The sequence below is a fragment of the Mustelus asterias genome, chromosome 29, assembly GCF_964213995.1.
Source record: "Mustelus asterias chromosome 29, sMusAst1.hap1.1, whole genome shotgun sequence".
NCBI lineage: Eukaryota > Metazoa > Chordata > Chondrichthyes > Carcharhiniformes > Triakidae > Mustelus > Mustelus asterias.
The window spans coordinates 17,333,521-17,357,633 of NC_135829.1; the positions used below are offsets into that span (position 1 = coordinate 17,333,521).

At 48.4% G+C, this 24,113-nt stretch overlaps 2 protein-coding genes across 2 annotated transcripts in view; one reads left to right on the forward strand and one right to left on the reverse strand.

Moving 5' to 3' along the window:
- slc25a44a (solute carrier family 25 member 44a) overlaps positions 1-24,113 on the reverse strand; it is a 352,818-nt gene that overhangs the window by 131,398 nt on the left and 197,307 nt on the right. The gene's annotated exons all lie outside the window — the stretch shown is intronic.
- The window catches only part of idh3a (isocitrate dehydrogenase (NAD(+)) 3 catalytic subunit alpha), a 29,239-nt gene continuing 6,463 nt past the window's right edge, over positions 1,338-24,113 (forward strand). Inside the window, exons 1-10 of the mRNA XM_078200125.1 lie at positions 1,338-1,390; positions 2,267-2,326; positions 4,721-4,804; positions 6,211-6,325; positions 9,704-9,891; positions 13,806-13,939; positions 17,201-17,303; positions 17,421-17,485; positions 20,220-20,304; positions 22,691-22,843. Of these exons, the coding sequence (XP_078056251.1) occupies positions 1,370-1,390; positions 2,267-2,326; positions 4,721-4,804; positions 6,211-6,325; positions 9,704-9,891; positions 13,806-13,939; positions 17,201-17,303; positions 17,421-17,485; positions 20,220-20,304; positions 22,691-22,843 (1,008 nt within the window). The 5' untranslated portion in view covers positions 1,338-1,369. The remainder of the gene's footprint in view (positions 1,391-2,266; positions 2,327-4,720; positions 4,805-6,210; positions 6,326-9,703; positions 9,892-13,805; positions 13,940-17,200; positions 17,304-17,420; positions 17,486-20,219; positions 20,305-22,690; positions 22,844-24,113) is intronic.

A 24,113-nucleotide genomic window follows, 5' to 3' on the forward strand; every position in this document is an offset into this window, starting at 1 on the left:
TCATTGTCTGTTTTCATCCACCCCGCCACCTTTGGTTCCTAAAGGAGGGGTGAATGTGGTGAACCATCGTTGGTTCACCACTGGGGTTGTTATTGTGTTACTGTTGGGCTAGGGTGTTGTTGTTATGGGGGTTGTACTATGTTGTTGGGATAGGGTGTTTACCTGTCCTAAGTGTTATCATGGCACACTCCAGTGGGGTCCCGCCTCCGGTGGCAGGGTATAAGACCCCCTGCTCCGGCAGGACCCCTTCAGTCTGAACGGGTGAATTTGTGTTAGTAGTTTCATTGTTAATGTATTAAAGCCTTCAGTACTAAAGCCTTGTTTCCGGGTGCTCATTGAGGTGCATCAGAGGGTGAGCTGTGAGGAGGATGCAGAGATGCTTCAGTGTGATTTGGGCAGGCTGAGTGTGTGGGCAGATGCATCAATGCGGATCAATGTGAGGTTATCCACTTTGGTAGCAATGATAAGAAGAAAGATTATTACTTGAATGGGTGCAAATTGAGACAGGTGGGTACTCAGCGAGACCTTGGTGTGCTCGCGCATCAGTCACTGAAAGTAAGCACGCAGCTACAGCAGGCAGCAAAGAAGGCAGATGGTATGTTGGCCTTCATAGCGAGAGGATTTGAGTATAGGGATAAGGATGTTTTACTGCAATTGTACAGGGCGTTGTTGAGGCCACACCTGGAGTATTGTGTGCAGTTTTGGTGTCCTTATCTGAGGAAGAATGTCCTTGCTATAGAGGGAGTACAGCAAAGGTTTGCCAGGCTGATTCCTGGGATGGCAGGTCTGTCATATGAGGAGAGATTAAGTCGGTTAGGATTATATTCACTGGAGTTTAGAAGAGTGAGAGAGGATCTCATAGAAACTTATAAAATTCTAACAGGGTTAGACAGGGTGGATTCAGAAAGAATGTTCCCAGTGGTGGGGGAGTCCAGACCTAGGGGTCATAGTTTGAGGATAAGGGATAAACCTTTTAGGACTGAGGTGAGGGGAAATTTTTTCACCCAGAGGGTGGTGAATGTGTGGAATTCACTGCCACAGAAAGTAGTTGAGGCCAAAATGTTGTGTGATTTCAAGAAGCAATTAGATATCGCTCTTGGGGTTAAAGGGATACTGGGGGAAGGGGGATCAGGATATTGAACAGCCAGGATCAAAATGAATGGTGGAACAGGATTGAAGGGCCGAATGGCCTACTTCCGCTGTCCCTGAGTCCGGGGGCGGGGCTATCCTGTTTGGCAGGAGCCTGGACCAATGGGCTCCCAGTGCGCTCGCACTGGGCGGGGCCTGATCTGGGAGCGGGCTGTGATTGGTCGAAAGGCGGGTTCCATGGTAACTGTGGGAGGGGCAGAGCGGCTCCAGCAGCGGGAAGATGGCGGTGTGGAGGAGAGCGGTGAGAGCGGGGAACCGGGGCCGGGGAAAGGGGGCTCTGCGAGGGGCGGCTCGGCCTTGTCCACAGCCCCGCCTCGCCCCGCTCTGAGAGGGGGAGAGAGCCGCCGGGTCCACATGGAGCCCCGGGCCGGGCGGAGGGGAGCCGGTGACTGAGGCACAGAGTCCGGGGACAGAGAGATGGGGGTAGGAGAGGGCTGGATGGAGAAGGGGGGATCGGAGCCTGGGGAAGAGGGGGGAGACTGTGGAGAAGGGGCGGGATCTGGCGAAGGGGGGGGGGGGGGATCTGTGGAGAAAAGGGGGGAGAATCTGTGAAGGGGAGGAGAATCTGTGGAGAAGGGGGGGAGAATCTGTGGAGAAGGGGGGGTAGAATCTGGAGAAGGGGGGGTAGAATCTGTGGAGAGGGGGGGTAGAATCTGTGGAGAAGGGGGGGTAGAATCTGTGGAGAAGGGGGGGTAGAATCTGGAGAAGGGGGGGTAGAATCTGTGGAGAGGGGGGGAGAATCTGTGGAGAGGGGGGGGAGAATCTGTGGAGAGGGGGGGAGAATCTGTGGAGAAGGGGGGGGAGAATCTGTGGAGAAGGGGGGGGAGAATCTGTGGAGAAGGGGGGGGAGAATCTGTGGAGAAGGGGGGGTAGAATCTGGAGAAGGGGGGGAAGAATCTGTGGAGAGGGGGGGGAGAATCTGTGGAGAAGGGGGGGGAGAATCTGTGGAGAAGGGGGGGGGAGTCTGTGGAGAAGGGGGGGAGTCTGTGGAGAAGTGGGGGGGGGGGGAACAGGGAGGCTTGTGGATGGGGTGTATGTAGGGAGGGGACTAGTTGTGTGCATTGATGGGTTGAGCCCAGGAGGTTGTGCTGACCTTTCCTCCATTCTGTTCCCTCAGGTTTGTCGTATATTGGGAGCATTGAAGAGTCCCAGGCCCATCTCCAGGCGCATGTCTGATGTTAGTATTCCAGATCAGGGTGACCTCCTCACCCAGACACACTCGTGCTCTCTCTCACACACATGTACACACACATACTCCCACATGTACACATACACATAGATGTGTGTGCCTCTTGAGGCAGCTTTATGGAATTCTCTCTCATGCTGATCTTTCCAGCAGCGTATTCCACTAACCCACCACTGACCCGCAGCTATACTTCCAATAGAGTCCAGACCCTTCCTACTTCGCAAACCTGACTCTCGTATTTCAGAAAATCTTGGCAAGTGTTTCATGGCAATGTGCCAACATGTTCTGCACACGCAGTGTAGGTGGGTCTTTTTAAATTCACTCTCAGGATGTGGGTGTCACTGGCATGGTGGTGTCCAATCCCAATTGTCCTTGATCTCTATGACCTGATGGGACATGGTGGAGAAACTCCCCCAGTGTTGCTGTGTAAAGTTCCAGGATTTTGGAGAGATGTGGCAAGGACTTGAGCAGTGTGACTGCAGTTAGATTTTAATTTAACTCTGAAGTATTCCTTGATGACTGAGGCTGTCGACGCTCATTACCATTAGATCAAGCTTTGGAGTTCTCGGTCCATTTTTCATCATTCTACTCTGAGGGGTTACGGTGTTAATGGAGAAAGTTCAACACAGGTACAAGTTGAAGCATTGAAAAGCAAATGGGGAAATTTGATGCCGTTTATTTTGGTTTCTGAAGCATTTTGATTAATTAGTAACATGTTTGGTGGCACAGTGGTTAGCACTGCTGTCTCACAGCGCCAGGGACCCGGGTTCAATCCTGGCCTTGGGTGACTGTCAGTGAGGAGTTTGCACATTCTCCCCATGTCTTCCGCCGGCTTCTTCCCAGACTCCAAAAATATGTGGGTTAGGTGGATTGGCCCTGCTAAATTGCCCCTTAGTGTCAGGGGGACTAGCAGGGTAAATATGTGGGGTTACAGGGATACTGGGATTGTTGTCGGTGCAGGCTTGATGGGCCGAATGGCCACCTTGGGGATTCTATTCTCCGATGTTTCTGTGCCGTGCAACCAGTCCCAGAACTCGGAAAACCAACCTGTATCCATGATTCAGCCAAAATATATTCAACAAACAAGGTGAAAAACATGTGGGACAACATGCTGGGTTTTTTTTTAATAGCAAAGGTTCATGAGTTCCTCTCATTTGAAAGGATTTGCATTTGATTTTAAATACCTGTAGTGTGGCAGGTAAGATATGGAGTGCTGGATAAGTCAGGATTGTGTGTCTGCGACATAGTACAGAATATTATTGAGCACTAACTCCTCACTGCTGCACTGCAGTGTCAGCACTTACCCTGCTGTGCTGCTTAATCTGTTATCTGAAGCATTAATGTTTATGCTACCTGAATAAACAGGCTATCTGATGTATAGGGATATATCTGGATGTGGAACTGCCATGCTACAAGCCTTGTGTGTGCGTCCATGGGTGCCCCTTGTTTATGACAATCAGGCATTCTGCGCCTCATTGAGTGTGCTGCTCTTGGATTCTCTTGCCGGTCTGGAGGTGACTTGTTTGTCAAGGACAAATGATGTTTGGCAATGGCTGATGTGTTCAGATAATGCAGGCCTGATGCTGGGTTTTAGATCATTGATTGTGATTTGTACGCCCAGTTATTTTAATCAAAGGAATAGCACAAAAATAGTGAATGACTGTGGTATCCGTGGGATATCTCAAAGCAATTACAGTCTCTGGTAGCCGGTGTGTACAGATCTTAAGGTCATTATGATTATCTGTTAGCAGACAGCGAGTGACTGAATAACTGGGTAATAGTTAAATAGTTATAAAATCTAAAAACTCTCTCTATTTATTGAAGGTCGGTGAACAAACCTGGTCAATGTTGGGTGTTCGGACATACCAAAGATGTGCAGATTAGGTTGATTGGCCATGCTAAATTGCCCCTTAACATCAGGGGAATTAGCAGGGTAAATACATGGGTTTGCAGGGATAGGGCCTGCAGGCTCGATGGGCCAAATGGCCTCCTGCAGTGTAGGGATTCCATGTATTTTAACAAAAAGAACAGCCGCTGTGCAGTTACTAGGTGCCTGTAATGACCCTTGTGCACAGTTATCAACAATACTTGGAAACATTGCCAAGAATTTATTGACAGTAAGTCTGTTTGAAGTTCCTGGCACAAGACTAGTTATTACCTGCTTCCGTGCACCATCCCTGCAGTTTCCCGCAGTTCGAAACACTCCTGTTTCCAATGGAATGTTTAAACTAACAACAATAGCATTCAGAGCGCCAGCTTTTATAGCCAAATCATTGCACAAAGCCATGCTTTTAATGTAACTTCAGATTTTTAAATCTTGATTTCAACAGAGATTCTGTGCTCACCAGAGTTTCTGCTAACCTGTCTCTTTATATTTCTGCTCAGGTACGGACAGTAACATTAATCCCGGGTGACGGCATTGGCCCAGAGATTTCTGAGGCCGTGGTGAAGATCTTTGACGCTGCTGAAGTAAACGCTTTTTACGTTCTTGTTAACGGGATGATTGCGTAATGTAGATTTTGGATACTACTTCGATTTTAAGGTTTTGTGCCTTGATCTTCTCTAATTTCCTTCTCTTCAATTACTTTATAACATTCGTCATAATTTCCCTCTGTGGGAAGCACTTTTTTTTTTCATCTAAGATGGCGCAGGAGCGAGTCAACTTCTTGCGAGCTGTGCCCAGCATGCCTTCTAATTCTGTCTTTTACTCTCGTTCTATGCTTCTAAAACTTTATCCTAACTATACCCTAGCTCTGACTGTAACACTACAGCCTGCACTCTCTCCTTCGCTATGAACGGTATGCTTTGTATAGCGTGCAAGGAACAAAACTTTTCACTGTATACTAATACATGTGACAATAAATCAAATCAGTAAGGAACTTGACACAGAAGAGAATGGCCTCCTTCTGCACTGTAGGGATCCTATGTTGATGTGGAGATGCCGGCGTTGGACTGGGGTGAACACAGTAAGAGTTTTAACAACACCAGCCTAAACCGGGATGTTGGATTTATGTCACATTATCAGTAACCCCCACAGCTTGCCTCCTGGACTTGCAGGCTGTCCTGTCTGGAGACAATACACATCTCTTTAACCTGTGCTTAATGCTCCCTCCACCCACATTGTCTGTATCTTTAAGATCTGGCTGGCTGTAGGGATTCGCACTCTAATCAGTATTCTGTAACTTGATTTTTGTGTCTCTGTGCCCTGTTTGAGAGCACATTTCCACTCCATCTGACGAAGGAGCAGCGCTCCGAAAGCTAGTGGTGTTTGCTACCAAATAAACCTGTTGGACTTTAACCTGGTGTTGTTAAAACTCTTACGGGATTCTATGATGACAGTTTCTGTGTCTCACCATACACTCTCCCCAACGGGGACCTTCAATTTGGGATTGTTTCATGTACTTTGCCTCCAGTAACCCGAGTATGTTGATTCTGCACGGTGCCTTGTTGCCAGCAGGAATGCGTTGTATTCAGACTCCACATTTCCAACCATTCTCCCACAATACGCGATTTATCTCCTGGAATTGAATAGAACCTTGCCCCTGAGTTCCTGGGCTATCAATAATGACCACAGCTCCTCCTCATAATTGATCAACTTATCGAAAGATTAAGTTAGTGTCAATTTTAATCGCAACAGTGATATAGGGAGTTGATAGCTCAGTGATATTTTACAATAGTATCAGTTTACTAATTGCTTTGCCATTACTATTATTGCATTTTTAAAGTGGGCGGTATGATTGTTTGTGGTACAAAGCAGTTCTGTGGTGTTGCAACTCCTGTAGCAGCAGTGAGCCTGTGTCAAGTTACCTCATTCACTTAACAGTAGCCAGAGAATGAAAGCAAGTTGCTCTCACAATCTCCTTGCCTTTTGGAAGGTTCCTATTCGTTGGGAAGAGAGGACGGTTACAGCTATCCAAGCACCCAGTGGAAAATGGATCATTCCCCCTGAAGCTAAAGAATCCATGGATGCAAACAAGATCGGATTGAAAGGTGCCTAGTAGGTGCTGGAGCTGCAGCATGCTCTGTGGCTGTTTGTATCGGGTAACCATCTGGAATGCTTTGGTTTCACCGGCCTGGCTGGTAGAAGGGTGGGAGAGGAGAATATCCCATTTCCCTCGATGCTGGAGAAAGTGATGCCCTTCCAGACCTGTGCATATATCACCGTGAGCCAACTGCTGGCAGGCTGGAGGCATCTTCCCCCACCCCCAATCCCACCCTTGTCAGTTACCCTTCTTTTCCCACCAGCCAGAGTGTCAGGGAGAGCAGCAGTTTAAATAAACAGGAAAGGGAAACGTGTCCTCTGTCAATCTGGACTGAGTTCTGGGCCTTCAGCGCACTCTCCGTCAGTCTTTGCTTTATGTTGATCAGTGCACATACTGTGGTCATCCACCCCCCCCCCCCCCGAATAACCTCCATACAACTGTGACCCCGACCCCTGCAATAACCTCCATACAACTGTGACCCCCGACCCCCCACCCAAATAACCTCCGTACAACTGTGACCTCGACCCCCCCCTCCCCCAATAGCCTCCGTACAACTGTGACCTCGACCCCCCCCCCCCCCAATAACCTCCGTACAACTGTGACCTCGACCCCCCCCTCCCCCAATAGCCTCCGTACAACTGTGACCTCGACCCCCCCCCTCCCCCAATAACCTCCGTACAACTGTGACCTCGACCCCCCCCCTCCCCCAATAACCTCCGTACAACTGTGACCTCGACCCCCCCCTCCCCCAATAACCTCCGAACAACTGTGACCCCGACCCCTGCAATAACCTCCATACAACTGACCTCGACCCCCCCCAATAGCCTCCGTACAACTGTGACCCCCAACCCCCTACCCAAATAACCTCTGTACAACTGTGACCCCGACTTTCCCCCCCCCCCCCCAAATAACCTCCGTACAACTGTGACCCCGACCTTCCCCCCCCCCAAATAACCTCCGTACAACTGTGACCCCGACCTTCCCCCCCCCCAAATAACCTCTGTACAACTGTGACCCCGACTTTCCCCCCCCCCCCAAATAACCTCCGTACAACTGTGACCCCGACCTTCCCCCCCCCCAAATAACCTCTGTACAACTGTGACCCCGACTTTCCCCCCCCCCCCAAATAACCTCTGTACAACTGTGACCCCGACCTTCCCCCCCCCCAAATAACCTCTGTACAACTGTGACCCCGACCTTCCCCCCCCCCCAAATAACCTCTGTACAACTGTGACCCCGACCTTCCCCCCCCCCAAATAACCTCCGTACAACTGTGACACCACCCCCCCCAAAAGCCTCCGTACAACTGACCCTGACCCCCCCCCCCCCAAATAATCTCCGTATAATGTACAAATTTGTGTTCTCATCTGGTTGCTGTTGTTTATTTAAAATTATTCCGTGGTTTCTCGAGTAATTTTCTAGTAGATTTAGGTTTTAATAGCTTCAAATTATGTCACAGAGGTTTACAGCCTTTGGCCCAACTTGTCCATGCCGCCCTTTTTTTGTTACCACTAAGCTAGTCCCAATTGCCCGCGTTTGGCCCATATCCCTCTATACCCTTGTGTGAAGGGGATTGATAAGTTCTTTTAGCGCTGAGGGCTTTACCATAACCACAACATATTGAATGTACACACGTTATCATTACTCTGCTCTGATAAACACTGGCATTGTCCAGTTCTGACACCACACTTTAGGAAGGATGTGAAAGCATTAGAGAGAGTGCAGAAACGATTCATGAGAACGGTTTTATAGATGAGGATCTCCAGTTATGTGGATAGATTGGAGAACATTTGAAATAAGATTAGGCCATTTGGCCCCTCGAGCCTGCTCACCCATTCACTAAGATCATGGCCGATATCTGATTGTGACCTCAACTCCATTTTGCCCCCTACACTGTTTGACTAACTTGTCAATCAAGAATCTAGCCAACTGAGCCTTAAGAGGAGATCTGACAGAAGTGTTCAGAATCGTGAAAAGCAGGTTTTATTAGCTTCAAATTAAGTGTAATGCAGGTTGAGTTCTGTGGATATTTCCCATAGCCGCAACCTCCGAGGGGCGACATGGTGGCACAGTGGTTAGCACTGCTGCCTCAGTACCAGGGACCCGGGTTCGATTCCCGGCTTGGGTGACTGTCTGTGTGGAGGTTGCACGTTCTCCCCGCGTCTGCGTGGGTTTCCTCCGGGTGCTCCGGTTTCTTCCCACAGTCCAAAGATGTGCGGGTTAGGTTGATTGGCCGTGCCAAATTGTCCCTTGGTGTCAGGGGGATTAGCAGGGTAAATGTGCTGGGTTACGGGAGTAGGGCCTGGGTGGGATTGTGGTTGGTGCAGACTCGATGGGCCTCCTTCTGCACTGTAGGGATTCTATGAACCTGATGAACCTTTTATCCACTCGATTAGTATGAGAATGTTGTAGTGCTAATGGACCGGTAATCCAGAGGCCGGAACCATGAGCTTATATCCCAGCACAGCAGCGAGAGAATTTAAATGCAGTATTAGGGAAATAAAATCCGCCATCCTTAACCATTCTGTCTTGTGTGTGACTCCAGACCCGCAGCAATGTGTTTGATTTTCCAGTACCCTCTTAAATGGCCCAGCAACCCACTCCAGTTAGGGATCGGCAATAAATACTGGCCTACACATCCTGAAAATGTGGGCGGCACAGTTGGTTAGCACTGCTGCCTCACAGCGCCAGAGACCTGGGTTCAATTCCGGTCTCGGGTGACTGTGTGGAGTCTGCATGTTCTCCCCGTGTCTGCGTGGGTTTCCTCCGGGTGCTCCGGTTTCCTCCCACAGTCCAAAGGTGTGCGGGTTAGGTTGATTGGCCGTGCTAAAATTGACCCTTAGTGTCAGGACGATTAGCAGGGTAAACACATAGGGTTACGGGGATAGGGCCTGGGTGGGATTGTGGTTGGTGCAGGCTCGATGGGCCGAATCGCCGCCTCCTGCACTGTAGGGATTCTATGAAAATGATTTGGGGGTGGGGGAACATTTTTTTGGATTACATTGCAGCTTTTAGTTTTGAAGCTCAGTCAACATTTAGGAACCAGAAAAGAATCACTTCTGTCAGAAATGACTTGTGGCCATTGCGTCTAACCTGACGTGGGCTGTGTTTCTACCCATTTCCTCTGTAGTGAGGTTTGTGAGCACTGGTGCCATGTGCTGTTTTAAAATGGTTGCTTCCCATGTTCCACTGGGACATCCTGACCGGTTGGTGTGATTGTTAATTAACCCGTCCCCAGGTTTCCTTTAGTTTTAAACGCGAACCAAACGGCAGATGAATAAACCTGTGTGTTTGCCCTTGTTTGGTTTTAAATTCTCCGTTTTCCCCGTGCTGTATAATTAATCACCGCAGAGATGACTCGCTGACAAATGTTTGAATCTTTCAGGACCTTTAAAAACTCCCATTGCTGCCGGACATCCTTCAATGAACTTGCTCCTTCGCAAGACCTTTGACCTTTATGCAAATGTGCGTCCCTGTATATCTATCGAAGGTTTTAAGACGCCATACAGCGGTGTGGACCTTGTTACAATTCGAGAAAACACAGAAGGAGAATACAGTGGCATAGAACATGTGGTGAGTTCCCTGTTTGATATGGTGATTTTATTATTTTCCCTCTGTTTTGGGGGTGTGGTCCATACTGGCATTATTCATCTGGGCTTGCCCTGAGACGGTGGGCCTCCTGCTTAACTGCTCTTGTCTTTGTGCTGCTGGTGCTCCCACGATGCTGTTCTGGAGCGAATTACAAGGATAGCAATCCAGGAGCAATGAAGGAATGGTGATATATACCCAAATCAGGATCGTAGAAACCCTACAGTGCAGAAGGAGGGCATTCGGCCCATCGAGTCTGTACTGACAACAATCACATCCAGGCTCTGTCCACATAACCCCACATATTTACCCTGCTAATCCCTCTAACCAGGTTAGTGTGGCCAATGCATCTAACCAGCACATCTTTGGAGTGTGGGAGGAAACTGGAGTCCCCGGAGGAAACCCATGCAGACACGGGGAGAACATGCAGACTCCATCCAGACAGTGACCCGCCATTCCTTTCCTTCTCCTAGTTTGACCAATCTGGGGCGATATTTCCTAACTCCCAACTTGGGTACAATGCATGTTTTTAAGTATTGTAATGAGAGGTCATTTTTTTTCAATTGATTCGAGGGACATGGGCACCGCTGGCTAGGTTGGTATTTATTGCCCATCCCTAATTGTCCACTGCCTTGAGCCGCTGCAGTCCATGGGATGTCCTGCTGTTAGGAGAGTTCCATAGAAATCAGAGAAACCCTACAGTACAGAAAGAGGACATTCGGCCCATCGAGTCTGCACCGACCACAATCCCACCCAGGCCCTACCCCCATATCCCTACATATTTTACCCGCTAATCCCTCTAATCTACACATCCCAGGACACTAAGGGGCAATTTTAGCATGGCCAATCAACCTAACCTGCACATCTTTGGACTGACAAGTTTCTTGACTGACCGCTTTGTACAAGTTTCCCACAATGCTGTTAGGAGAGAGTTGTCTATGTTTCAATGCATAAGTCGATTCACAGATCCAGATCTGGAGAGGTGAATTCTGATCTGAATTCCCCAGAGTTCTAAATGCTTAATCCACACCTAACAACCTAAATTCTCAGTAATTATGAGGCTCAATTCACTGGTGTCTGTTTCACCAATTGCCCGTAAGGAAGACATTTTACTCAGACTGGTGACTTGAAATCTCAATGGGTTGTTGACACTGGCGTCTCCTCTGTGTGTGATCCGTTGACTGGTGCATTTTAATTGTGCAGTTGATGTGACAACGGTAATGGCTGTCATATAACCTCCCTCTCTATGTAACATGTCCAAAATGACACAAGGAATTCCTCCTTGCTACATAAAATCCACCCCCTCTTAAACAGTATTTAATCCATCACATTTCACCCTCTCTTCAGTCATACAGACTCAGAACGTTAACTCTGTTCTCCTCCTCTCCACACATGTTGCCAGGCCTTCTGGGTTCTTTTAGCGTTTTCTGTCTTTTTACTTCAGACGTTGGGGCGCCACAGTGGTGAGCGCTGTTGCCTCATAGCTCCAGGGACCCAGGTTCAAATCCAGCCTTGGATGACTGTCTGTGTGGAGTCTGCACATTCTCCTCGTGTCTGCGTGGGTTTCGTCCGACTGCTCCGGTTTTCTCTCTCAGTCCAAAGATGTGCGGGTTAGGTTGATGCTAAATTGCCCCTTAGTGTTAGGGATAGCAGGGTAAATACATGGGGTGACGGGGATAAGGTCAGGATGGGATTGTTGTCAGTGCAGGCTCGATGGGCCGAATGGCCTCCTTCTGCATTGTAGGGATTCTATGAATTACCCCTTGGACTGTCAGTGGGAGGTGTTGGAGAATGGTCTGCTCCAAACCTCCCAGTAATATCATATCCTTGAGTTGTGTGGGGGTTTATTAGCTTACCTCCCAGCTTGAGATAGCATGTGGGAAGGTGGAAGTTTCAGGGGTTAGTACTCTGCTACCAAAACTATTTGTCATTCTCTTTGGAAAGTTGGGTCAGATGAAAGGAATTCTTGAAGGCCGTTCCTCTCCCTCTGAATGAGACGTGGGAACGCATTTATCAAATACTCGCCATTAAATGGCAGTGTGGATTGTTGGGGATCCATGGCACTACCCTCTGCTGTCTCTGGGGAACACGTTGTTGGGCCTCAGCTGGTTGGCCAGTGAGGGAGGGAAAATGGGAGAGTTGCCTTGGTACATTCCATCTTAGAGCAGCAATGGTGAAGCCGGGGGAGGTGATCCGCTCTCTGGTAATCTGCTGGTGGGAGGGTACAAGGAGATCCAGTGATGTTAAAGTGAGTTTAACACTAGAGTCATAGAGGTTTACAGCATGGAAACAGGCCCTTCGGCCCAACTTGTCCATGCCACCCTTTTTAAAAAAAAAAACCCTAAACTAATCCCAATTGCCTGCGTCTGGTCCATATCTCTCTATACCCATCTTACCCATGTAACTATCTAAATGCTTTTTAAAAGATAAAATTGTACCCGCCTCTACTACTACCTCTGGCAGCTTGTTCCAGACACTCACCACCCTCTGTGTGAAAAAATTGCCCCTCTGGACACTTTTGTATCTCTCCCCTCTCACCTTAAACCTATGCCCTGTAGTTTTAGACTCCCCTACCTTTGGGAAAAGATATTGACTATCAAGCTGATCTGTGCCCCTCATTATTTTATAGACCTCTATAAGATCACCCCTAAGTCTCCTACTCTCCAGAGAAAAAAGTCCCAGTCCATCCAGCCTCTCCTTATAACTCGATCCATCAAGTCCCGGTCGCATCCTGGTAAATCTTTTCTGCACTCTTTCTAGTTTAATAATATCCTTTCTATAATAGGGTGACCAGAACTGTACACAATATTCCAAGTGTGGCCTTAACAATGTCTTGTACAACTTCAACAAGACGTCCCAACTCCTGTATTCAATGTTCTGACCGATGAAACCAAGCATGCCGAATGCCTTCTTCACCACTCTGTCCACCTGTGACTCCACTTTCAAGGAGCTATGAACACGTGCCCCTAGATCTCTTTGTTCCGTAACTCTCTCCAACGCCCTACCATTAACTGAGTAAGTCCTGCCCTGGTTCAATCTACCAAAATGCATCACCTCGCATTTGTCTAAATTAAACTCCATCTGCCATTCGTCAGCCCACTGGTCCAGTATCACTAGTGTGAAGCTGGCTGAACTCTCAGGTAGAATTACCACCTTTCCCGTGTTTCCAACAATGGGGCATAGTAACCAGTTCTGAGTTTCGGCTCTCGCGATCGCCCACTGCTGGTTACCCTCGCTGTGGCGCTGAACATGAATTAGATTAGAGTGCAGATTCGTAAATGTCATGTTCTTGAACTGAACAGAAATAGCCACTTAGGTATGTGTGGTTGTGTGAAGTGAATTGTATCTTCTGAAACTACACTGACAAGATTTAATTTCATAGAATCCTTACAGTGCAGAGGGAGGGCATTCGACCCCATCGAGCCTGCACTGACAAAATCCCACCTAGGCCCTATCCTAATCCCACATATTTACCCCACTAATCCCCCTGACACGAAGGGGTAATTTAGCATGGCCAATCCACCTAACCTGCACATCTTTGGAGTGCACCATTTTTGGACAATGCTGCGTGACTAATCGTGTAAAAGAATGCGACTAATATTAGCCTCAGCCCCGGGTTAGAGAGTGCGAATACTTCTAATCGTTATCAATGTTCCTTGTTGTATTGAGTGGGAGGGACATTCAGGAATGAACTCCAGTTACTGAGTCTTCAAGAGTCAAATAACCTTCTGGATAAATATTTACTGAGCCAGGTTGTAATAACTTGTGATGTTTCATGTGGATGTTAAGATGTTACTGCTGCTAGTGCTGCTGTTTGAGATTTTTGATTTGACAGTGTTGTCCTGTTAACGTGGGTTATTTGCGTAAGCTTTGCCTGACTCTGTGTGACTGTGTTGCAGATTGTTGATGGGGTGGTACAGAGTATAAAGCTGATCACCGAGGACGCCAGCAGACGCATCGCAGAGTTTGCGTTTGAGTATGCGAGGAACAACAAGAGGAGCACGGTTACAGCCGTACACAAAGCCAACATCATGTAAGTGGAATTGGAACACACGCTCTCTTTTACTGGCCGAGACTGGGTGGCACAGTGGTTAGCACTGCTGCCTCACAGTGCCAGGGACTCGGGTTCAATTCTGGCTTGGGTCACTGTCTGTGTGGGGTCTGCACGTTCTCCCCGTGTCTGCGTGGATTTCCTCTGGGTGCTCTGGTTTCCTCCCACAGTCCAAACATGTGTGGGTTAGATTCACTGGCTATGCTAAATTGACCCTAGTGTCAGAGGGATTGGCAGTGTGAATATGTGGCGTTACGGGAATAGGGCCTAGGTGGGATTGTGGTCGGTGCAAACTCGATGGGCTGAATGGCCGCCTCCTGCACTGTAGGATTCTATGACTCCAACTTCCTTGCAATGACTGCCATATTGGAAATTCCAACTGGTAACATCTTGTAGAAGAGATAATGGTGTGGAATAGGAGAGCTTAGAGTGGCACGGTCCCTGTTCTCCGAGGTCCCATCATTAATCAGTCGTGTGGGTGGGCCGCCAGGTTCCCCTCCCTGTCAACTTCCTGCGTGTTACCATCGACCAGAACATAGTTATTAAAGAGGAGATAGCAGGGCATCTGGATAGAAATGGTTCGATCAATCAGACGCAGCATGGATTCATGAGGGGAAAGTCGTGCTTGACGAACATGTTGGATTTTTATGAAGATGTGACTAGGGCGGTTGATGGAGGAGAACCGGTGGATGCGGTGTTTTTGGATTTCCAAAAGGCGTTTGATAAGGTGCCCCATAAAAGGCTGCTGAAGAAGATTAGGGCACACGGAGTTGGGGGTAGTGTGTTAAAGTGGATTGGGGACTGGCTATCCGACAGGAAGCAAAGAGTCGGAATAAATGGGTGTTTTTCTGGTTGGAGGAAGGTAACTAGTGGCGTGCCGCAGGGATCGGTACTCGGGCCGCAACTGTTTACCATTTATATAGATGATCTGGAGGAGGGGACGGAGTGTAGGGTAACGAAGTTTGCAGACGACACAAAGATAAGTGGAAAAGTGAATCGTGTGGAGGACGGAGAAGATCTGCAGAGAGATTTGGACAGGCTGAGTGAGTGGGCGAGGATATGGCAAATGGAGTATAACGTTGAGAAATGCGAGGTTATACACTTTGGAGGAAATAATAACAAATGGGATTACTATCTCAATGGAAACAAATTAAAACATGCTACCATGCAAAGGGACCTGGGGGTCCTTGTGCATGAGACGCAAAAGCCCAGTCTGCAGGTACAACAGGTGATCAAGAAGGCAAATGGGATGTTGGCCTATATCGCGAGGGGGATAGAATATAAAAGCAGGGATGTCTTGATGCACCTGTACAGGGCATTGGTGAGGCCGCAGCTGGAATACTGTGTGCAGTATTGGTCCCCTTATATGAGGAAGGATATATTGGCATTGGAGGGAGTGCAGAGAAGGTTCACCAGGTTGATACCGGAGATGAGGGGTTTGGATTATGAGGAAAGGCTGAGGAGATTGGGTTTGTACTCGTTGGAGTTTAGAAGGATGAGGGGGGATCTTATGGAGACTTATAAGATAATGCGGGGGCTGGATAGGGTGGAGGCGGAGAGATTCTTTCCACTTAGTAAGGAAGATAAAACTAGAGGACACAGCCTCAAAATAAAGGGGGGTCGGTTTAAGACAGAGTTGAGGAGGAACTTCTTCTCCCAGAGGGTGGTGAATCTCTGGAATTCTCTGCCCACTGAGGTGGTGGAGGCTACCTCGCTGAATATGTTTAAAGCGTGGATGGATGGATTCCTGATCGGTAAGGGAATTAAGGGTTATGGGGATCAGGCGGGTAAGTGGTACTGATCCACGTCAGATCAGCCATGATCTTATTGAATGGCGGGGCAGGCCCGAGGGGCTAGATGGCCAACTCCTGCTCCTATTTCTTATGTTCTTATAGTTGAGCAGCCACACACACACACCTGGCTGTCCAAGAGCAGGACAGGGAGACGGTGGCCTAGTGGTATTATCGCTGGACTATTAATCCAGAAACTCAGCAAATGTTGTGGGGACCCGGGTTCGAATCCCGCCACGGCAGATGGGGGAATTAGAATTCAATAAAATAAAACTGGAATTAAGAATCTACTGATGACCATGAAACCATTGTCGATTGTGGGAAAAACCCATCTGGTTCATTAATGTCCTTTAGGGAAGGAAATCTGCTGTCCTTGCCCGGTCTGGCCTACATGTGACTCCAGAGCCACAGCAATGTGGTTGACTCTCAACCGCCCTTGGGCAACTAGGGATGAGCAATAAATGCTGGCCAGCCAGCGACGCCCATGTTCCAAGAATGAATAACTACAAGGTCAGTGGCAGGGAATTCTGCAGCGGGTAACTTGCCGCCGGACTCGCCACAGCCTACACGTCATGAATTGAATCCGCTCCACTCATCTGAATCAATGCAGCTCCAACCACACTCGAAGCTCAAAACCACCGAGGACAAAGCAGCCTGCTTGATCCGCACCTGTCCAGTTTTGCAGTCGTTATATTGCACTCGAAGCGTTAACTCTGTGTTTCTCTCTCTACAGATGCTGTCAGGCCTGCTGAGGTTTACCAGGGCTTTGTTTTTAATTTCAGATCTTGCACATGGGCAGTATTCTGCTTTCACCTTAAACGTGTACCCCCTCTGTCACGATGGCAGCAGTGTGTATCAAATACAAGATGCAACTTGCTAGCACCTTGCAAACTTCTACCACGTAGAAAATCAGGGTAACAGGGGCATGGGAACATCGCAACCTGCAAATTCCCCTCCAAGCCACGCACCATCGAGAATTGGGATATTTCAACCTTTCCTTCATTGCCATTTGGTCAAAATCTTCAAACTCTCCCTAACCTCACTGCAGTTGTCCCTTCACCACCGCCATCTTAAGGGTAATTAGAGATGGGCAATAAATTCTGATCTTGCTGGTGACACTCTGCAAATTAATGAAATAAATCCATTGGTGTATTGTAAACGTTACAACTGTGAAACATGAATATGTATGTTTTATTCTCTGGTGGTGTTTGTAGGGTTAATATTTAGAGGTTTACATGGACTCTCCTGTTTGATCTTCACCTCTGGCCTGAGGCAGGTGAATGTGAACAGTTGTAAGCAGTGACAGGGTCACTCCATCAGCAATGTGTCTGTGCGGAGCTGCATTCTCACACTGTTAAACTGTTGACCTGTGTTGAGCTCTGGAACAACAACTGAAGCTTATCAGCTCTCTAGGTGATCCCGCACTTTAATACCTTGTACACGTGTGTTTCAGGCGAATGTCAGACGGACTTTTCCTCAGAAAATGTAGAGAGGCAGCAGAAAATTGTAAAGATATCAAGTTCACAGAAATGTACTTGGATACAGTCTGCCTTAATGTAAGTGTCAGCACGATGAAATCATCTATTTTGCAGCTTGTCGATTTTTACAAAAGTATAAAATGAAAGCTACTGATAGCCACTTAAACTGTTTAACAAAACTGTTCCTTCCATCAGATGGTGCAGGACCCCTCACAGTTTGATGTCCTTGTAATGCCAAACCTCTATGGGGATATTCTAAGGTTAGTATGCCAGGTGGAAGCTTATTGCCCTCCTGCAGAGTTTGTGCATGTTCTTCTCCTCTCGGTTGTAAGTTCCTGGCCTCAGTCAGTGCTTCGTTCCTGGGATTGAGTGTGTGTGCGTGCGCTCGCTGATGTAGCTTGCTGAGGTTGCACTGTGCTCTCTCTTCACGTCCTATCTCCATTGTGGCAGCCTTCCATCTGGTAAGATGATGATTGACACTGTGGTGGCCAACTGTTTAGCATCGCCTGGTTGGCGTGGCCCCTCTGTGCGGCCTTTTCTGCAGGGGAAGACAGTGGGCTGAGAAGGTGGATGATTTGCAGGACTCTACTGGGCCAGTTGAGCTTTCCATTTCTCCATCACATCTCCCACAGCCTTTCCAGACAGTCAGCCTCCAGAGGTCATGGCCATCAGTGACTGCCTCCCAGTTGGTTAGTGTCGATATCTGCTATCTTCATATCGTGTTTGCAGGTGTAGCGGGACTTTGAACACCCAGGAGCTCATGACCCAGTGGCAAGTTCACAGCACAGAAGGTCTTTGTCTATACAGTCATTACCCATCCGATTAATGTGGCTGATCCAATGCAAAACTTAGTTGGCTTAGCAATGAGTGGATGCTAACCATGCTCACATGGTTAAATGTCTTGGTGAGGTCACTGAAGATAATATATCGTGGCCTCCTTTGTTTGTGACATTTTCTTGGCAGCTGCCGGACTGGGAAAATCATGTCAGTTGTGGATCTAGAATTGGCACAATCCAGGACCTTGGTGATCTTGTCCTGCCAAGTGATTTGGAGGAAAGGTCTGAGACAAAGAAAGGAAAAACTTCAGCCTTTTCTCCTGCCAAGTATATGTTGCTTAATCTAGCCATTGTGGAAGAATTTACTGAGGATTTGGCAGACTTGCAGTTTGGTGTCCTCGGTCAAGTTGCTGTTGTTCCACGCTCTTACTCAGCTTGGACGTAACGGCTTCAGCTTTTAAGATGCCAGTGTATTGGTTTCAGCATCAAGTGACAGATTGTTGGTGATTGTGGAGCCTAGACCTGAACTCCAGCGTCACGTTGTCAATGCTGATAGGTGGCGGTATGGAAACATCCCAGACCAGGGCACTTGTCCTTCTGATGGTCAAACGAGACTATTTGCAGGCAAAAGAGTCTGTCCATTTGCTGCTGCAAGTGATCCTCAGTGCAGAATGTTAGTGCGGCATTGTCAGCGTGGTAGAACAGGTCTCTGCTGATGACCTGGTGTACCTGTTGTCTTGGATCCCAGGCAAGCAAGGCTGAACAGTTTTCCTTCCGTTCTGCTGTGTAAGTAGACACTCTCTGTAGATAACCAGAGGGCATAACGACAGAAGAATATACCACATAGCATTGGTACAAGAACACAGCCCCACTACGGTTCTGAAAGGGTCTGCTGTTGCCTTGTCATAGCTGGCTTTGCCCATCGTGTTGTCATGGAGAGAGGGGATTATGTTGAGCAGCTTTGGCAGGCAGCCAATTTTCTGCAGCATCTTAAATGGACGGCCTCTGATCACATGGTTAAATGTCTTGGTAAGGTCACTGAAGATGATATATCGTGGCCTCCTTTGTTTGTGGCACTTCCTTGGCAGCTGCCGGACTGGGAAAATCATGTCAGTTGTGAATCTTCCAGTTCTGAAACCAAACTGGGATTCTGCTTAGATGAGTTCAGCAAGATCTGCAGTCTGACCAGGGCGACGCGGGCAAATATTTGTCCCAGAATGCTGATCGTGGAGAGGCCCCAATGGATGTTGCAATTGCTGCGGTCGCCCTTGTTCTTGTACAGGGTCACCATCTTTATCTCGCACTGAACCTGAGGCACTGCCCTGTCCAGTCACAGAGATGGAGATGCGGCAGCAATGAAGGTTTCCCCATGCTTGTTAGTACAGGTGGCAGAGCATCATTATCTGGAGCTTTGCCCGTGGTAGGCCGTGGGTTCAGTATCTCTCTCTCCGCCATCACAGAATATCGTCACCGAGGAAATTCTAGATTGGCACCATTTATTGTTTTCTATTTGGAGTTTTAAGGAAGGGAAAAAACCATCTATTGTCGCAGCATTAACAAACTGCTGGTTTTAAAAAAAGACTTCTCATCGCATAGCATCTTTCACAACCTCGGAATGTCACAGAGCCGTTTACAGTCAAATAAAATAGGAAATGTTGGGGCCTGAGCGTGGTTGCCGGGTGGGATGTGGGAGGGCACTGCACATGGTTGCCGTGGGGTGGGGGCAGTTGTGGTTGCCAGGGGTGGGGTCCTGGGCACGGTTGCCAGGCCCCGGGGGGGGGGGGTCGATGGCAGTTTCCGTCGGGAGTGATTGCCCAGCAACCACGCCCGCCCCAGCAATGGCAGAGTCCTGGGTACGGTTGCCGGGGGGGGGGGGGGGGGGGGCGCGATGGCAGTTTCCGTTGGGAGTGATTGCCCAGCAACCACCCCCACCCCACCAATGGCAGAGTCCTGGGTACGGTTGTTAGGTTGGGGGGCGGGTGGGGGTTGCTGGGAGTGGAAGAGGGGGTGGTTGCCAGGTGAGGGTGTCAGTTGCCATGCGGGGGAGGGGATGGTTGTTAGGTGTGGAGGAGGGGTTGGTGGGGTGGGGTGGGCTCGGTTGCCGGGCGGTGGGGCGGTTGCCGGGCGGTGGGGCGGTTGCCGGGCGGTGGGGCAGTTGCTGTGCGGGGGCCCTGTGATTTTACTAAATGTCACCTTGTGTTTCTTTCCTGTGTTTCAGTGATCTTTGTGCTGGACTGATTGGAGGGCTGGGAGTTACACCAAGCGGCAACATTGGAGCAAACGGAGTGGCTATCTTTGAGTCTGTAAGATCAGTTTTGTGTCTCAGCAAAATTCAAATGATCTTCAAAAATCTTATTTTGCACAATCGTGCATTTTGAATGAGCAAAATTCATCTGAGATCCAGTAAATCTCACATTGAGCTTCCAGAGGGTTGGTCAGCGCTTGTTCATTGTTCTCTCCGGCTTCCTCCCACAGTCCAAAGATATGCGGGTTAAGTTGATTGGCCATGGTAAATTGCCTCTTAGTGTCAGGGGGATTAGGAGAATAAATATATGGGGCTTCGGGGTTAGGGCCTGAGGTGGGATTGTTGTCGGTGCAGGCTCAATGGGCCAAATGGCCTCCTCCTGCACTAGATTCTATGAATGTGCAGACTCCACATAGACAGTGACCCAAGCCGGGTCCCTGGCGCTGTGGGGCAGCAGTGCTAACCACTGTGCCACCATGCCACCCCTTTAGAGGAACTTTGGGCTAGTGGAAAGGAGGGATGTAGTAGAGGCAGCTGATCAGATCTCAAACTAAGTGATTGAAGTTTGTGAGCTGAATGCAATTGTTGTCAGGGAGGCTGGAGAACATGGCAGAGGGGTTTAAGAACATCTTTTGCTGTAAAAGCAAAAAAGCCAGGGGTTATCCAGGGTGGCTCTGCAGTGAGTAGTTTTAACAGCTGAGAGAGCAGGACCCTGCTGGTGCTTTCTGTGGCCCAGCTAGCTCTGGCAATTGAGCTTGTTAAGCTTGTTCTCCACCAGATCAAGTCTGTGTCCCTTTGACATAAGGGAGTGAAGGTGAGTCAGAACCAGAGAGAATGTCCAGCGGGCTAGAGCATCATAAATGGAGGTTGGAGTGTAGGTGAGCAAGTCAGCTGCTGAAATGTTGTGGCGAATTCAGGCCCAAGGGTTCGGCAGTTGAGGTTCTGAAAGTGCAGTCTGAATTGGGAAGATGCTCTCTCGGGTCAGACACAGAAGAAATTAGTCATATTAGACTCAACACATTAACTGTCTCTCCCCCACACTCAGCTTTTCCAGCACTTCCTGTTGTTTCAGATCTGTAGCGTCGGTAGTATTTTGCTATTATTACAGAAGAAAGCGGGGTTGGAAGGGGTATTTGGGTGGAGAGAGAGATATGAGGGCGTGGTGAGAGGTGGTCTTCCTCTGATATGATGGGCGCAGTAAGGGCATGCGAGACAGCAAGATCTAGAGGGCATTTGTGACCACGAGTTGAGGAGTTTACACGTAGAGGAAAATTAAGAAAAGGTAAGCGGACAGTGAACTCGGGAGAGAGCGCATAATAAGTTGGAGATTGCAGTAAACATGAATGAGAAGTCAGTCAAGGCAGAGACTGAGGAAGGAAAGCAGTGAAGCTATCTGTGAAAGCTTCAGACAATAGGGGGCAAAGTTTTTAAATGAGGGATGAGACGATGGAACAAGATGATGAAAGGAGAAGGTGCCAGAGGAGTAAGGACACAAAGCAAGGAGTGATCTGTTGATGCATCTGCCATGAGAGTCTAGGAAAGATGCAGAAAATTGGGAGATACAGAAGTCAAGATCTAATGGTATGGCAGAATAGACTCGAGGGGTTGAATGTCCTGCTTCTGTTCCCTTGTGAGCTCCCAGAAACTACTGGCTGATCAGGAGTCCTGACCTGGTGAGACTAATCCTACAGGCTCCCACTTGAATGCAGGCTGCAAATGGAATCTTTGATCTTCTGATAGCTTGTTATAGTTGGCATTCGGTCTGCCTGGCACTTCCTGTGCCCGCCCCTAAAGTGAACTATGCTTATCACCATGAGATGTGGGTGTCCCTAGGGCTGGATGGTAGGTTTCCTTCCCTAATTTGAACCAGGTGGGTTTTTAGCACCATCAATGATGGTTTCAGAGTCAATGTTACTTAGACTGGCATTTTGATTAATCAATTAGAATTTAAATTCTGTCAGTGCCATGGTGAGATTTGAACCCATGTCCACCCAGCACTAAACCTGAGCCTCTTATCGTAGAATCCCTACAGTGCAGAAGGAGGCCATTTGGCCCATCGAGTCTGCACCAACTCTCCAACATCTTAACCAGGCCTACCCCATGCCCTATCCCCGTAAACCCGCTAATCCCCCTAACCTACACATCTTTGGACACTAAGGGGCAATTTAGCATGGCCAATCCACCTAACCTGCACATCTTTGGACACTAAGGGGCAATTTAGCATGGCCAATCCACCTAACCTGCACATCTTTGGATTACTTATCTAATGACAATACCCCAGCGCCATCTCCCCACAGCCCCTCTGTCTGGAAATCAGGTTCATTTGGCTTGGATTTATTCAGTGCGATTAGATAGTTTTCCTCCAGTTTGTAAAGAATTAGAGAAGCCTGTGGAAACATTTGGATTGCTTGTCGTTAGCTCATTGCTCTTTTCCCCTTGCTCAGGTTCACGGTACCGCGCCGGATATTGCTGGTTTGGATTTGGCAAATCCCACCGCCCTCCTGCTAAGCGCCGTGATGATGTTGCGACACATGGAACTCCACAAACCAGCGCAAAAAATAGAAACTGCCTGCTTTGAAACAATCAAGGATGGAAAGGTAGGCAGAGTGAGAGTACATTTCGGAAATAAATCCGGCTTTCTGCAAATCCTGATCCCATCTCGACAGCTGAGCGCTCAAGAGACCGGCAGCTTCACGTCACCACAATGTTCCCTAATCACTTGTTTAGCATTTCAGGGTTTGCTGTTGATGCAGTACTGAGCGAGTTCTGCATTGTCTGAGATGTCACTTCTCGGTTAAAACATTAAATTGAGGCTCTGCCTACTCTTTCAGGTGGATGTAAAACAGCCCACGGCACTATTTCAAAAAAGGAGCGCAACAGTTTGACCTGATGTCTTGGTCAATGTTTATCCCTCATTTAAGATCACTAAAAATTTAAAAATTCATTTATGGGATGTGGTTAGACCAGCATTTATTGCTCAGTTGCCCAAATTGCCCTCGAGAAGGTGGTGGTGAGCTGACTTCCTGAGCAGTTGATATGGTGTAGGTACACCCACAGTGCTGTTAGTGAGGGAGTTCCAGGATTTTGACCCAGCGACAGTGAAGGAACGGCCGATTATATTTCCAAGTCAGGATGGTGAGTGACTCGGAGTGGAACCTTCAGGTGGTGGTGTTCCCAATTTTCTGCTGCTCTTGTCTGACTAGATGATAGAGGTTCGTGGGTTTGGAAGGTGGTGCCTAAGGAACCTTGGTGAGTTGTCACAGTGCATCTTGTAGATGGTACACACTGCTGTCACTGTTCATTGGTGGTGGAAGGGTTGAATGTTTATGGAAGAGGTAGCAATCAAGCGGGCTGCTTTATCCTGGATGGTGTCCAGCTTCTTGAGTGTTGGAGCTGCACTCATCCAGACAAGTGGAGAGTTTTTGATCACACTCCTGATTGTGCCTTGTAGATGGTGGACAGGCTTTGGGGAGTCAGGAGGTGAGTTACTTGCTGCAGAATTCCTAGCGTCTGACCTGCTGTGGAAGCCACAGTATTTGTATGGCTTGCCCAGTTCAGTTTCTGGTTAAGGAAACTTGCAAGGCCCTGGGGAGAGAGTAGGGCAGTGGGACTAATTGGGCAGCTCTCAGAGCAGGCACAGGCATCTCACAGGGTCTGGTCATTGCCACATTGTGGTTTGTGGGAGTTTGCTGTTTGCAAATTGGATGCTGACTTTCTTGCATTATGTTGGTGAATGCTCTTCAAAAGTATTTAATTGGCTGTCAAGCACTTCCGAATGTTCTGAGGTTGTGAAAAGTTCTATATAAATGTAAATCTCTTCAGGAATTGGAGCAGAAAATCAGATCTGAATGATGAAATTATGTGGCG